The following is a 15,657-nucleotide window of genomic DNA, read 5'->3' as shown; positions in this document are numbered from 1 at the left end:
TGCTACTGCAAGCGATGGGTATAAATCTGTGGCGTTTATGCCACTTCGTTCCATGGTATGCCCTGGAACTTCTTAGGGAACAAGATATGCTGTGACACAGGGTCTAGAGATGCTGGAAACTCAGGGTTTATTTTTATAAAAATGTCCCCTGTTAAGTAGACACATGCAATGTATTAGGTGCTGTGCTGTTTTGCTGGGGCTTTTTTAATCACTTTTTGTCTATTTTGTCTATTTAGGTAAGAACAGAGCATTCTGTGGCTTTGGCTCACCACATTAGCATGGGCAGCAAAAATCTAAAAGCAAAAATAAATCCGACAATAAAATGGAGACTTTGGTTTGACTGAGCTTTGAAAAGCACGTGGCAAAGACAGCTTCTCATGCCAATCGTCCACAGCGATACCGTGGCCAATGTCCTCCCCTTCACATGGGGATTAAAGTGTGATTAGAGTCAGGAAAGCGAGCACAATGATATTGTGGGATCCTGTCTTTATTCTTGCAATGCCCATGTTGTAATTAAGCCCTGAAAACAGGGCTTCACTGGCGCGGTGCATAGGCTCGATCCAGTCACTTGGACAGGAGTGCGTTCCATCCTCAGAGACTGCAGATCAATTGAACCCAAGGCTCCAAGGCAGCACATGAGAGTTTTCTAACTGCCACAGCTGAAGATGCCTCCTGGCACCTGAAACTGCGGCTGGTTTGGTTTTCTGCCTCTCTCTCCATCAGCAGCACTGCAGATTCCAGAGATGAATCCAAATGACAAAACCCATGTCTATCTCCAAAAATTAATTCCTCCAATATGCAGGGGGTGTGAATTACTAACTAAAGGAGGAGTCAGGAGGGGGCACTTCTTTAGCTTATTATAGAGAAAGAGACTATGAAATGTGTGTATTTCTGTCATCTTAATATGTTGTATTCTAACCATATAACATCACTTGGCAAGAGTATCTATTCCTTGGGCTAAGGCCTTCAAAGGAGGACATAATTGTCCTCTTGCGCTTATCCACTGAGGAAATCTTAAGCACAGGAGTGCCAGAATGGAACAGGGCATTGCTGTGATGGGTCATGTGTGCGATGTGAACATCTCTGTGTGGTGCCTGGCAGTGTGTGGGGAAGTAATAGCCCTGTGGCGAATTTTTTAAGCTGTAAATTCACAGCTATCTAAACCACAAAAATGTTAACCCAAGTGTCCAGTAACTTCACACAGGTTTCCTGCCCCACTGCAGGCTTTTCTTAAAGGATGCCCCAGGGCTGAATGAGGGATTTGACCTAGTTAGGCTACAGAGGGCCTTATTCAAAGTGTAGGGAGTGTATCAGACCACAGCAGGACTTGTTGAACACAGAGGCAAGGAAGTCATAAGAAAGAGACTGTCAGATAATTGTCTCCACTGTCCTGGGGAATTTGCATCTGCCAGTTCCTTTGCATAAAACTCCTTTCATTCATTCATTCTCATTTCCTTTAGCACCTAAAATCCACTCTAGGTACTCAGTTGTAAACAGAGAACAAATGAGAAAGCAGAAAGCCACCAAATTCACACAGAACGCCTGGAACAAAGAAAAACAAGTACTGTCCTGCAAGGTGTGAAATGAAATTCAGCCCCCAGGCAGAGGTCTAGCCCATGCACTTAAATGGAAAATACAGTAACTTGCAACAGGAATGCAAGTTTCTGTATTTTCATTCAGCATAGGAGTGTCACCAAGTCCACCAAGCTGGTGACTTGACTGGAACAAGGGCAGTTTATTCCAGTTGACGGTCTGGCTCATCTTGTGAATATCAATCCTTTTGGTAATACCATCTGCAAGTGGATACCACTGATCAGAATTCTGAAAAGTAACTCAACAAAGAATATGGGGCCAGATCCTCAGCTGATGTAAAGGGATGCAGCGGCATTGAAATCAAGGGGGTTGCACCCAATTTAAACCAGCTGTGGATATGGACCAGGACACAGTTTTCCCTAAAAGTACTGAGATGTAATAAGGAAGCTGTTTCCCTGCACTGTTACGCGGGTTTTATGCCAACCTAACCCCACTGACTTTAATGAATTTACCCTAATGTAAAACCATTGTTACAGAGTGGAGAACTAAGCCCAGTGCTTGATCCCCGTCCCTACACTTATGTTAGCCAAGACATGGTCCCAGAAATGAAGGTATGAGATAACTGTGCCTGCCCTAGGATGAATTGTGCCATCTCCTTCCTTCTCCCTGTATACTCATATCACTGCCGTTTCAACTCAAATGCAGACATTTTCCTGGTTACAATTATGGAGAACAATTTGAGGTCTTTTATGTAAAATACTTCACATCCAAAATGATCCATAAAAATGGAGAATTTCATTATGAACCCTCCGTACAGAACTTTTCAACCTCAATGACTTGCCAAATCATTAAAACGCTGCTTTTAATTTATGGTTTTATTATTATTAAAATGTCTCCATGGCAATGTGTTTCTCAGCTCAAATAATCATAATTGATAAATTATGGCTGACATGACTCTGTTATTGCTCTGTTACCCTGGCAAAGTAACAATGCATTTCCTGTCATGGTTAGAAATGATCCAGGCTATCCAATGATATGTGGAGGGGGTTCCGTTCAGAATGCAATAAAATAATAACAAAATAGCACATAAGACGTGATCCAAATTCTATTGCAATAAATGGAAAGACACCCATTGACTTCAATAGGCTTTGGGTCAAGCCTTTATACACCATTCTACATTTTCAACGATGTTCATGCTGAACAATGTTGAGCACCCATCTTTTCAATCAAGGGAATTACACCAGTAGTGAATTTTGCCCATTGTATCAATATCCCCTCAAGGCTGAGTGCCTCTCTAGCTCAAATCATTAAAAACTGCTTTTGGAAGCATGCTTGTGAGTTAACTAAATATTAATGTCCCCATTTTACAGATTTCATACTACCCAAGGCAAACGCAGGTAACCGTTTGCTAACTAAACAGGTCCCACTCTCTCAAAATGATTATCCAACCCCCTTTAGGTGATATGGTCACCTGCTCCAAATACCCACCAACTGCCCTGCGAGAATCATCTTAGACATTGACCTAATGAAAGCAGGATGGAAAAATGGATGCTCCTCAGCCCCAAAAGGACTAAAACCCAATGGCTGGACAGCATCAACAGACACCTGTCCCTCATAGGCACCTTACCGCATAACATGCCAGATTTGGCATGGGACAGAACATCATGGACGTGCATAAAGCATTTGGTGGCCTCTGTGCTGTCCAAGTGACAGCATGAAAACTAACCATTTTACAGATGGGGCAGTGTCCACTGAAATATGCCCGATCTTCAGAGGTTCTTTTCAAAGGCCATTGAAGGGGGAAGGAGTACGGTATGGGCACAAGCGAGGCACAGATTATTCCTCTGCACTCAGCCATCTCCATGCCAAAACAATTAGCTGCAAGTGAGTAGTTCGGAGACAGCATCTTCAGCATGCTCTGGCATTTCATTTTCCGGGAACAGAACAGATCCACATTCCACCATGGCAGCTTGACTTTTGGAACAAGGCATAATGGGTCTGTGAATGCCTGTTAGGGTGCTGTAACTCCACCTAACAGCCACGTCCCATGATCCCATAGGTTGTCCCTTAACACTAGTGCATGGGCACTGAAAAGAGACCGGGTAGCTGTAAAGACTGAACAGTGGAGATTCTGTCTTCTCTCCCTCTCCCCCTCCTTCATGGTATCTGTGTCAAATGCAGTCCATTAACGAAGAGAAACATCTTTTTACAACCACCAGACTCGAGTCTGTGGAGTAGGACTGGGTTCTTTCCTTCTCAAAAGGCATGGCCAGTAATTAAGGCAAAACTAGACCTTTAAGTGACACCTGTACAACCTTATTGTCATCTGAACATAGCCTTGGTGATACCTGGGCAGTTCCCCAAAGGAGTTTGCAGAGGTGTAACTAACTGGAGCCTAGTAAAGAAGTCTGCTGATGAGCTGGGGAGGAAGGAAAGCATGCTCATTTTCTCTTAGCCATGCTGGTTTCGTGGGGTTTAATAGATTAAAAAGCAGTCAGAACTCATTCTGTGTCACCAAAATCATCAGATCTAACTCTAGATACCCACAAATACCAGACCTGTTGCATAAGAAGGTACCACTTTTATAGTCACTTTTCAGAGCAGAATGGTTATTTAAGGGCCCAATTTAGTCCTTTGCTATTTGTGCATCTGAGGGGACCCTGATTTTTCTGGTGTGGTTCATTTTCCTCCTAGAGGAAATGTCCTGGCTATAATCTAGGATGTTTCACCCTTAAACATACATGCACAAATAATGCAGAGAACATTAATTATGCAACAGGAATGCAGGTTACTGTATTTTCGTTGCTGCTGTTGAAAGACAATGTCTTCCTCTGTCTTTCTTGCCCTTGCATGAGGTTGGAAGAACATGATTTTGCAAGGAAGCTGAAGAACTTATTTTGGGAGCTGGGGAAAGATCATCTTGGCAGATTTCCTCGCTTTCATGGGTTTAAAAACACAAACGCACTTTAAAAAAAAATCTGCTTTGTTGGCTGTAACTACAGAAGCAGAATGGAAAGCCCATAAAATAACCATCTTAAAAAAAAACATAAACTTTTAATTAGCAAAAAATATTACCTGTTTGCCTACAGCCCGTTATAGCGGGAGGGGAAAGCTATGTTTTAAAGGTTTTTACCCACACCCACCCACTTCGTAACATGAAATCACCAAAAAAAACACCACATTTCCCGTGGTAAATTGCTCTACAATTACTTTGTTATCTTTATATTTCCTCTCAATCATTTTCTGGGGGCACCTAAAGTCACATCTAGTTATGGGGCTGTACTGAGACAACACCTATATCAGAGGGAAATGCTGGCATGGAGTCATGGTGCTCTGGATCAGCATCCAGGATACCCAGTTCTTAACCTCGCTTTCCCAGCAACAGACAAAAGGGAGCCTTTGGAGAGAGAGATGGGGACGTTAGTATGTCACTGAGTGGGAGCCCTTCAAGTGACTGAAGAGCTGCATTGGTGGATGCCAAGGAAATACCCATCCAGGTCTTATCAGAGCTAAAAAGGATGGTGGATGAAAAACAAGAATGAGAGGAGGTGTCATAAACAGATAGCTAAGGGTTAATGTCTCTTTCACCTGTAAAGGGTTAACAAACAGGGAACTAAACACCTGACCAGAGGACCAATCAGGAGACAAGATACTTTCAACCCTGAGTGGAGGGAAGTTTTGGGTGTGGGTCCTTTGTTCTGTGTGTGTGTGTCTTTTCTCGGGGGTATGAGAGGGACCAGACATTACTACAGGCTCTCTAAAGTTCTGTTCAAATAGTAAGTAGAACAGGCGATTTAGGCTTGAGGGTAGGTGAAAAGAGATTATAGTGTGGTAGGGCAATATAAAGGACTCCACCAGGATCTCAGACTCTCTCCTTGGGACAAGAGAAAATTGTATTAACAGGCTAGAAGGTTCATTATTCAATCCCTTTGCTGCATTGGCCATATGCATTCACTGCCCAGAAGATCCTGTCTACCTGCTTAAGCCCAGAGTCCCTGAAAGTGCCACATGAATTGCACAGCATGGAAACCTATGAAAGCCAAAACCCACTGTGCAGGGGTTAGAGCAAGCTATTATGCACACTAGAAAAACGTCTTTTGAATGTGGCTCTTGGATACAATGTCCAAAGCCAGGGAAAACATTTTACATTATTCCAGACTGGCGATGACACTGCATTTCTTGGCTTGAAAATATTTAGGCTTGGAAGAATTCGATTTTATAAGTAAATGTGGATAAACATCCGTTCTACCATACACACACAAATCTATAAAAAAGTATTTCCATCAATAATCGAAATTTACAGATATGCAAAGTAATATAAATACTGCTTGAGAACTTATTAGGGTTTGATTTAAGGATATTAACTTTGCATATTTTGACATGAGATGTTGACATGGTGTTTTAATGGTTATACAGCTTTAACTTTTTGAATTTCAATGTCTACTTTCAAAATTTATGGTCTGACCTCCCCACCCCGCATCCCGTCCCCATTGGCCCTGCAACTCTGACTTTGGCACTCATCCATGGCTCTGACAATTAGCCTCTGACTCCACCTCTGACCCTGGGCTCCAACTCTTGGCTACCAGCTCCTGCTCTGACCATCAGGCATGACTCCTGCTCCACTATGTGTACCATGCACGTCCCGGACACATGAGAGGGAGTTCAATTCCCTGTTCCACTGCAGGCTTCCTATATGAACTTGCTCTCTCTGTGCCTCCATTTCTCACGTGTAGAATGTGAATACTAGGACTTCCCTCACTCGTGTGGGTACTGGGGGGATAAATACATTCACAGCTGTGAGGCACTCAGATACTAAAGTAAATTGGGCCACATAAGTACTTTAGCTAGACAGTTTCAGCCCTAATTCATTAGTCCATTTAAAGCAAAGACCACATGCTCTCAGTTTACAGAAATTTTTGCTTTTTAAATGTAATGCTTCATCACCTAATGCAAAATTAAAAATGTGTCTGTAGTGTAGCTGGTTTTTAATAAGCACCCTGATACTCACTGGATTTATGGGGGCCAATACTATTTTCTTTCTATAATAAGATTCTGATAAATATTTAAACATTTCTTCCAATAAGAACTGGGACTCATGGGAGGTGTTCTGATTTAATGTTTGCGCCTTCCAAGTCTCTATTCACAACTGGATACCAGCCTGTGATAATGAGAAACACCAGCTTGTTAGCGGAGATGGGAACAGATGTAATTAGCCAGTGTTCGCATGTTCACTGGATGATGTACCACCCCGTTCAGATGAAGTGAGGAAAAAATGAGTGTAGCTATTTTAACATGATTAGATGATTAGGCAGTCCATATCTCCCACAAAGAGTAGACTACTAGTAGACTATTTCCCTTCCAGACACAGACAAAATGAAAAAAGCATGCAGTGTTTCCAGTGCAATTCTAGAATGTGGGGGAAAAGACCAGATATTTTCGTAGGCAGTCCCAAATCAAACGGTTTCACTTACCAGGATATAACTGCTTTGTTGGTGCACTAAGTTGAGCATCTTTTGTTACTCGAAAAGCAACATCTGCGCCTTTTGAAGATTTTCTGCTTGTGCAAAAACCTGTTGTTTTAGTGATACCATCAGGTAAATTATGAAAATCTAATACCTTCAAGAGATCTGCAGGTTCAGCTGCAAGAAGAAAAGAGGAGAAATCAGAATTAGTAGGCAAAAGTATCGGTTTTTGCAAAGATCCATTATAATCATCAAAAATCGTTTTAAACCAGAATAGTTTTTTTTTTCTAATAAATGAATAGCAAATACATTGCTAATGCCATCTTCAAAATTAGAACAAGCTGCTGGTTTGAGATGCTAATTCACTACAGAGAGGAATAGTTTAGACACTTACACATCTATAAGAATAGCATCTACATTCATGCTAGTTAGGATAATGGGCTTATCAATAATCAGATCATCAATAATCAGGCTTCAGGGTATTACTGGTCGCAGCAGAGAAGAGTTCCGGTCAGGTACTATAGAACCTAAAGAGCTGTCTGCACTGTACATCTGTGGTATCACTCGCATGCATATTCTGTACATCTTCAAATCTGAAGACAGACTGCTCCCAATGTCAGCTTGAAGCTGGATGCCAAATGGCTAGAATAATATCTACAGCCCTGGTCCAACTGAGTGACTCATCCCTCCAGGGCTATCTCCTCCCCAGTTCACCTCTCTCCTTGCCAAAACCTCTGCCCTCCCCTCCAGGAACAGAGCACAGGGACCCCCAGAGGTCCCAACCATCACTCTCTCTCCTAGAATGACGTATTTGTCTTCCCACTGCTATAACTTAGCACCCAACAAAACCAGCATAAGAATGGCCATACTAGGTCAGACCAAAGGTCCATCTAGCCAGTATTGTGTCTTCCGACAGTGGCCAATGCCAGGTGCCCCAGGGGGAATGAACGGAACAGATAATCATCAAATGATCCATCCCCTGTCGCCATTCCCAGCTTCTGGCAAACAAAGGCTAGGGACATCATCCCTGCCCATCCTGGCTAATAGCCATTGATTGGCCTATCCTCCATGAAGTTATCTAGCTGTTTTTTGAACCAGGTTATAATCTTGCAACCATAGCCTGAAAACGTCTATGGGTGCTACCATACTGAGCACAACTGCTTTCATTTAGCAATAACTGTAATGCTAGAGCCGTGCACGTTTCTGTAACAACTTAAACCACGCAAAACTCAAGAGTTTTTGATTTGGTTAAGAAACCTGACACTCAAGCCAAGTTTGTCCAGATCTGCAAAGCTTTTGGTTTTGAGTTAATCAGGTGAGGCAAAACTTCGGTTCAGATGAAGATTTTAGTTAAATTTTATAAAACTGAAATATGTGTACACAGAGTTTCGACAACCTTCTAGTGGTCTTTTTAAGTGTAGTACAAGAAATGCTTGTTGGATTGACTACATTACCCAGAATCCTTACCCAGGAGTTGGGTGTGTCAGACTTCATAAGGAAAAAAGACCTAACGTCAGCAGCAAGTCTCAGGTTCTTGATCCTTTTTTATAAGCTAATAAAAATCCCCTGTGTGTACAAATGTACCGCAAGTAAAAAAGACTTGCAGAAAGCAGTGCAAACTGAAAGCACAATGGGTGGAAATTTCAAATGTGAACAACACCGGTGTAATTTCACTCCAGTTGAAGTCAATGGCATGACTCTCACTGCTTTCAATGAGAGCAGTTAGGCAAACGCTGAGTGATCTTGAAAATCCTGCCCGATGCTTTGTACAGCTCCAAAGGAAACACTCCAGACAGTGAGTTTTGGGTGATAGTAGCAATACTGTACATTTTCAATGTCTGAAGGCAATTGAATTTCAGCTTTGTGTCTGACCACACACCTGAGTCAAGCACACTATAAAATTCACTCTCTTAATCAGGTCTCACCACAGGTCCTACAGTAATGACATGCCCTGACCTCTGCATATCAGTCCCCTCTGGCTACTATGATACAAATTATTGTAATTAATAGAAAGGATCTGAGCATTACAAGTAATGTCCAATTACTGTCTATGCTGGAAAAGCTCATTTCTTGCTTCTCTCCCCCCCAGCACGGAGCCTGCCACTTGAATTGTGAATTCAGAGAAAACTATGCAGATCAGCCACCTGTGCTGGCAGGGGAGGCAGACTGCAGCAGGTGCGCATATTGCGCAAAAAGCATAAAGGACAATGGGAGAAAGGCTTTCTTACTTCAATATAAACAGCCTAAAGCATGATCTTCAGTGGAATTCACTGCCTATAGTCTTGTATGCAATAAAGCACCAGAATAAGCAACAGAATCATTCCTGCTAACAACATGAAGCAAAAGGTATAATGCCCGGCGGGCCTTTTTACCATATCTCATTAGGATCACATCCTTATTAGCATTTGCTTTAGCTAAAAACCTTGAAAAATCACTAATGGAAGGATTCGATGTTACACCCAGAGCCATCCATCCTAGCTAATTGGGGGTTAGTTTGCATCCAGATGTTAAACCTCTAAAACACCAGTGACATAGCATGCATGGTGCGTACCATTAACTGGCTAATCCGGCATTTTTCACATCAGCAGCAGAGATGGCAAACTGGATTAACCAAAACAGACCGTAAACACTTACAATAAATTATTGTGAATTTTGACTCAGTATTCTGAGCCAAGAGCTGTCAAAAAGATGAACCACCCAACTCAGCAACGATTTGGCACCACCCAGAGCAATCTCTGCTTGAAAAGCCTCATTTAGCCTTGCCAAGACAGTATATTTCAGTTTTATTCTCATAGCAAATTATTTTCCCAGAGGAAATATTTTATTCAATCTTCAAGGACGCATCAAATATCAGATAGCTCGCTTGATATTGACATCCTAAACAATGACCTCTAACAAACTGCCATCCAGCATCCACAGACATTTTGAAACAGTGTTGCAGTGTGATATATGTGGCTGAGAGTGCCAACTTGTTATTAGCTCAAGGAACGACCCAATGATAATACAATCACTACCAGCAGCCAGATGCATGATAGCTCCTTTTCTGGAAGAGGACAGATCTTCCAACATTAGTGACACAGAGAAATAAAGTAAGGGAAATCCTTTCAAACGGGGAAAGAGAGAGAGAATAAGCCTTATCTCAGGATCAAGCTATTTTATAATCTGTGATTACCATCACTTTGAGAATTTGAACAAAATAAATACACAGATAATGATAAGAGATTGACAAACAGGTCTTTTAAATGGAACATATACCAGTTGTGAATGAATAAGATAAGCTAATACCTACAGACTACATAAACTGTTTAATAATTTTTTCATTCCCAGACAGAAATTAGACTCCCATGTTTCTGGTATCAGAGGTTATACATATAAATTATGTCCATGCGTCAGAGTAGTATACAAATTGAAAATGACAAAATGACAAATAAATAGAAAACTCCCACATCCTCTTCCTCCTTTCAGAAATAAATAAATTAAAGGGGGTGGAAATCACATATTATTTGAAGCTTACATGTATAAGTCATTTATAAAGGGTTAATTCATGATTACATTTTAAAAAAATAATCTATAACAGTTGATTAAGTTATTTATAGAGGTCAACCAGCTGCTTATAACATAGCCTATAACATCAACTTTATCTGCCAGTCTATGACACCTTTTCTACTGATGTGCTTATAACCATCCTTCTCCTGCCTCTAGTATGCTTAATATCTAGTAATCATTTATTAATTCTGTCTAAAACTATTGACAAATAGACCCTTAATGTACAGTACACTAGAAAAAAATCTCTTTTGGGTTTTTCATCACTTGAAAATATTATTCCACCAGTTTCTGCTGTATCCAAGACTGGAATGCCATGAAAGCATCTAAAACTGTGACGAGTACTTAACAAATGCCTAAATTTGCTGGAGGGATAAGGAATGGTGGGAGGTACCTTATACTGTTTCAGAATACAGACATTTCCCATTAGGGGTCATCTTCATTAAGCTAGAAATATTTTGAAATATCCATGAGTTCCTGGTATTTTTGAGGATGTAAAAGAGAAGAGCCTAAAAAAAACATGCACAGAAAAGCACATCTACCATACGTAGTGTTCTTAGCAGTAGAGCAGAGGTAGCACTTGGCTGTAATGAATATAAAGTGGATTCTTTTTCTGCTAGACACCCAGACAGACCCTGTGGCTCTTTCTGCTTCTCTACTAACTTCCCAGACTGACTAGGGAAAACAATTTGTGTGCTGCGCTCCCCAGAAAAGTCAGCAGCAGACGGGCTGATACATCATCAGCAACAGATTTGAAATGGCTGCAAAATAATAGATCCTCTAAAAGTCCATCTGGAGCGAGTGTAAATATCTCTAAAAGGTGCCATTACTTCCAGTAAGAACAAGTCATCTCCAGGAGCGGAACAGAAGACAGGATGTTTTCACTGTGATTTCTTAATTAATCCACTGGCCTTAATGTATGGGTTTCCTGCTAGGAACAATTCCGTCTGCAGACTCTAAAGAGACTGCAGGACTTTAGGACAGTGAGTGCAGTCTAGTAGGTAGGACAGTAGACTTGGTGTCAGGAGACCCAGGTTCTGTTCCCAGCTCTTCCTGCAACCTGTTGCATGACCTTGGGTAAGTCACTTCTCTGACACCTGTTGTCTATTCAGCGCAGGGCTTGTCTTTCACTATGTGTTTGTACAGCAGCTAGCACAAAGGGACTCGCATTTCAGCTGTGGTCATAGTACTAACAAGAGTCTTAGAGTTATCTCTTAATCACAACAACATCCAGCATCCAATGATTCAAATAACACTGATTTCCGTGATATGTCGGCCAGTCTGGTAACTTGAATATTACAGCAAATGGAAAGTGCAAACTGACAATTCAGTAACATCTTTTCCCTGCTGTGTACATTTTTTAAGGGACCCATATGTGGCAATCCCAGGGCTTGAATATAGCATATCAGGTTCTCCAGTGTGCATAAAAAGGTGATTGGCTCAGATGGATATCTACTTTTCTATCCTCATCTGTAAAATGGAGATGCTAAAACTTACCCACCTCAAAAGATTGTTGTGAGGCTCAAATCATTTATGTTTGCAAGGCCCTAAGTGCCAATCGTTATTCCTATAAATTGTGAAGGAGACCTGCTATGCCAGAGAACATTGCATCAAACATTCTTGCTAATGCTATGGGTTGTATTAAAAGAGCTTCCAGTGGCCCCAATATGGGAGAAGCAGACCCTCCTCAAAAAGATTCCAGTCGAAGACGACAAGACAGAGCAAGGGTGGGAAAAAAAACAGGATTAAGCTCCTTCACAGTTGGGGGATTGGGACGTGGAAGATGAAGTGACTTGCCAAAGTTGTACAAAGAGTCTTTAGCACTCAGATCTCCCCGTCCAGAGGTTTAACCATAAGACCATCCTTCCTTTGAATTGCCTTTGAAAATGATGCTACCAATGAGAAGCAGTGTCTGGAATAAATGAAAGGTTCTGTAACCTGCCATCATGATTGTTTTCATCAAAAGTTCATGCCTGCTGCCTATTTGCTAGGAGCGCATGCACCGACGTGAATTTTCATCACCCGGAAAGCATTCAAGGATACTGGACCATTACTAGATAAAATGAAATATAACAAGAAAGCAAGGCCATAGGCACCATCTGAAGTTAAACATGACATGTGCCTTTGACATGCTGATCAAAAATGGATTTCCTTTGAAACAGAGACCATGAAAATTCCCTTTGGCTGAGCTTTGAATACCATCGTTTTGGGATGAGTTAACTATGCACAGACATCTGTTCATCATTCAGTTAGAACATTAAGTCCCCCAATAGTTCATGAGCTCTACATAATTGTATTATTATGCATGTTACAGCAATAAGGCTCCAACCGAGATAAAGGGCTCTATTGTGGTAGGTGCTGTATATAAATTGAGCGACAGACTGTACTTGCACCAATACCAAGGTAAAATCAAGCCTATGAATTTTCAGTCAGGTATAGTTCCTAGCTAGGGCCAAGACTCTTACAAGAATTACTGTATGGTTTAAACGTGCCTCTCCTTGCACCCATAAAGCTTACAGTACCATCTTACATCCTAGGTAGCTTCCAAAGGGTGTCACTGTACAGCATCTTTGTTCCCTGGGTTACTATGTAAGAGATAGCAGAACCCATAATGGGAACCTTCTATTTCTGGTGAAACCTTATTAATTTGGAGGTTTGAGTTACTATGTAGAATTGCTGGCTATAGGAGAGAGGTGCATCCTTCACAATTCATGTGGGCACCAGGGAAAATCATTTTGGTGCCAGGTTTGGGATCCCTGCTAATGGGCCAGAGATCTATGATCTTATCCAGGGCACTGGGTAGTGGGAAAAAAACTCTTAGTCCTTCACAAAAGGCAAGTAATACCATCCTGTAGCACAGCCTGAGCACCTGTGGGAAGATGCTGTTTTCAAGGACGGCGGTACCTCACTGATCCTCAGGAATGCATTGTAGCCAAGAGCTCTGAAGAGCAGCACCATTTTAAGCACTTCAGCATAGAACGAGAGCCTTGTGTTACACGCTGCCTGCAATCAGTGCTGCTTTACAAATGAGATTTAATATGCCACTCTGTAACAAACCCACGGAGACCCCTCTGAAAGATTAAAGGATGTTTCCATGTTCAATGCACAAACCCAGCACGGAATATTGAACTCGTCCTTTGGCGTTTTGGGGGATTGGGTTCCAAAGGAACCGAGGGAGAGACTGGAGTCCAGTGGACTGTCCTCTCCTCTTGTCCAGCAGGGACCTTCCATGTGGATTCCCATTGAATACCAGGAACTGGGCTCCTGAACTGAAGATATTGTCTCTCCACAGGAGTTAAAAATATTTAAGGGGAAGGACTGAGCAGTATTAAATATGAAAGGTCAGAAAGTATTCCTAGGATAGCACTTCTCTGCTCTGAGAAACAAACTGATTTATTTTATTTTTAATATTTTGTCTTTTTATTACAAACAACAACAGCATTAGGACTTCCTCTATATTACAGCATGTGTTTTGCACCATACAAAAGGAGTCAGTGAAAAGAGGAAAAAAAAATTACCCCTTGTATTTTCAGGTTCAAAAGTTCAAGGTGTGACTAAAAATAATGGAACAAAATCGCCTTTGGTGTAACTCCACTGACTCCAATAGCTACACCAGGGTCCAGAGATGTATGGTGACTGGAACCATATAACCCAATTCAATTCTGTTGCAGTTCCCTTTGTTCTCGGCTTGCAGTAATATCTGAAAGCAGCACACCGTGGAGGAAATTCCAGCCATGCTGAGAGGCAGCACGAGGGCCTATGGACCATTTGCATGTCACTCAATCCCTTGAAATAAGGCTTAATGTAGAGGTTCTCAAACTGGGGGTCGGGATCCCTCAGGGGTCGTGAGGTTATTATCTGGGGGGTCACAAGCTGTCAGCCTCCACCCCAAACCCCACTTTGCCTCCAGCATTTATAATGGTGTTAAATATATAAAAAAGTGTTTTTAATTTATTATGGGGATCGCACTCAGAGGCTTGCTATGTGAAAGCGGTCACCGGTACAAAAGTTTGAGAACCACTGGCCTAATGCTGCCTCTCTGCACAGAGGTGATTTTCACCCACACACGGCATCTTTCATCATCAGCAACCAATAATTTTATTTCACTGGGCTTTTGGGGCCCTCTGCAAACAAAACTGAGAAACCCAGAAGCAGTCCATGGCAAAATCTGCAATGGAACCAGAGACAGCAGGATAGGGACTGGACTGAATCAAAACTGACTTGACAGTTTATTTCTTACATTCGTGGCACTGAAATGGGCCTTGATTTTCGAAGTGAATTAGCTACTGCCTTCTAAATGTTCTCTTTTTTTTGCTTGCATTTTCATTAATAACATTACTATGCAACATTAAACACAACATCATTCTTTCCATCAAGATGCAGCAAGACTGGCCAACAAAACTGACAACTCAGCTTTGGCCTTAAAATCTACCGTTTTCATAAGTACTTTAAAAGAGCGGTAAACATACCCAGATCATGCCAGAGGATGCAAAGAGCAGAAATATATCCGGATTCTTTACTCTCTTAAATCAGTATAAACCAGGAGTAACTCTACTGAATGCTGAGGGAGTTACACTGGCTTTGGTGTAAAAACAGGCGCAAATGAGAGAAGAATCATTGTTATGATTATTACTTGTATTATGGTAGCGTTTTTCAGGGTCCAGCTGAGATCATTGTACTAGATGCTGTAGAGACAAGCCTGCACCAAAGAACTGCTAGAGGGGGCAGACAAAGGAAGTATTATTTCCCTATTTTTACCTAAGGGGAAATCAGCCAAAGAGAGACTGAATGACTTGCCCAAGTTCACACTGTGACAGAGGTAGGAATCAAACAACTTTTCCAAGTCCCAGGCCAGGGCCTTAACCACAAGGCCAAGCTTCCTGAGTTAATTAGGCCTCTAATTGGTTAATTACCTGCTAAAACTGGGGTTAGCAGGAGCTACTATTAAATTAGTAATTCCACTCTTCAGATTGCAGACACACAAATGCATACAATACCCTTTTTTAACAAGATTCTTTAAGAAAATCAAGCAGTGTTGATGCCAAACGTTATTGGAGCAGAGTCCTTTGACTTCTGGGCTGGTGGTCTGAACACAAACTCCAGCCAAAATGCAAGCGGT

General features: G+C 41.7%; 1 protein-coding gene across 2 annotated transcripts in view; it reads right to left on the bottom strand.

The window, feature by feature from the left end:
• The window catches only part of COL5A1 (collagen type V alpha 1 chain), a 260,301-nt gene that overhangs the window by 194,542 nt on the left and 50,102 nt on the right, over positions 1-15,657 (bottom strand). For both annotated transcript variants that reach the window (XM_075060418.1, XM_032767553.2), the window contains exon 2: positions 7,005-7,172. In XM_075060418.1, coding sequence (XP_074916519.1) covers positions 7,005-7,172 — 168 coding nt within the window. The remainder of the gene's footprint in view (positions 1-7,004; positions 7,173-15,657) is intronic.

This window comes from Chelonoidis abingdonii, chromosome 24 (assembly GCF_003597395.2).
Source record: "Chelonoidis abingdonii isolate Lonesome George chromosome 24, CheloAbing_2.0, whole genome shotgun sequence".
Classification (NCBI taxonomy): domain Eukaryota; kingdom Metazoa; phylum Chordata; order Testudines; family Testudinidae; genus Chelonoidis; species Chelonoidis abingdonii.
Note: the sequence above shows the minus strand (reverse complement) of the source record. Positions and strands in the feature narration are given on the sequence as shown.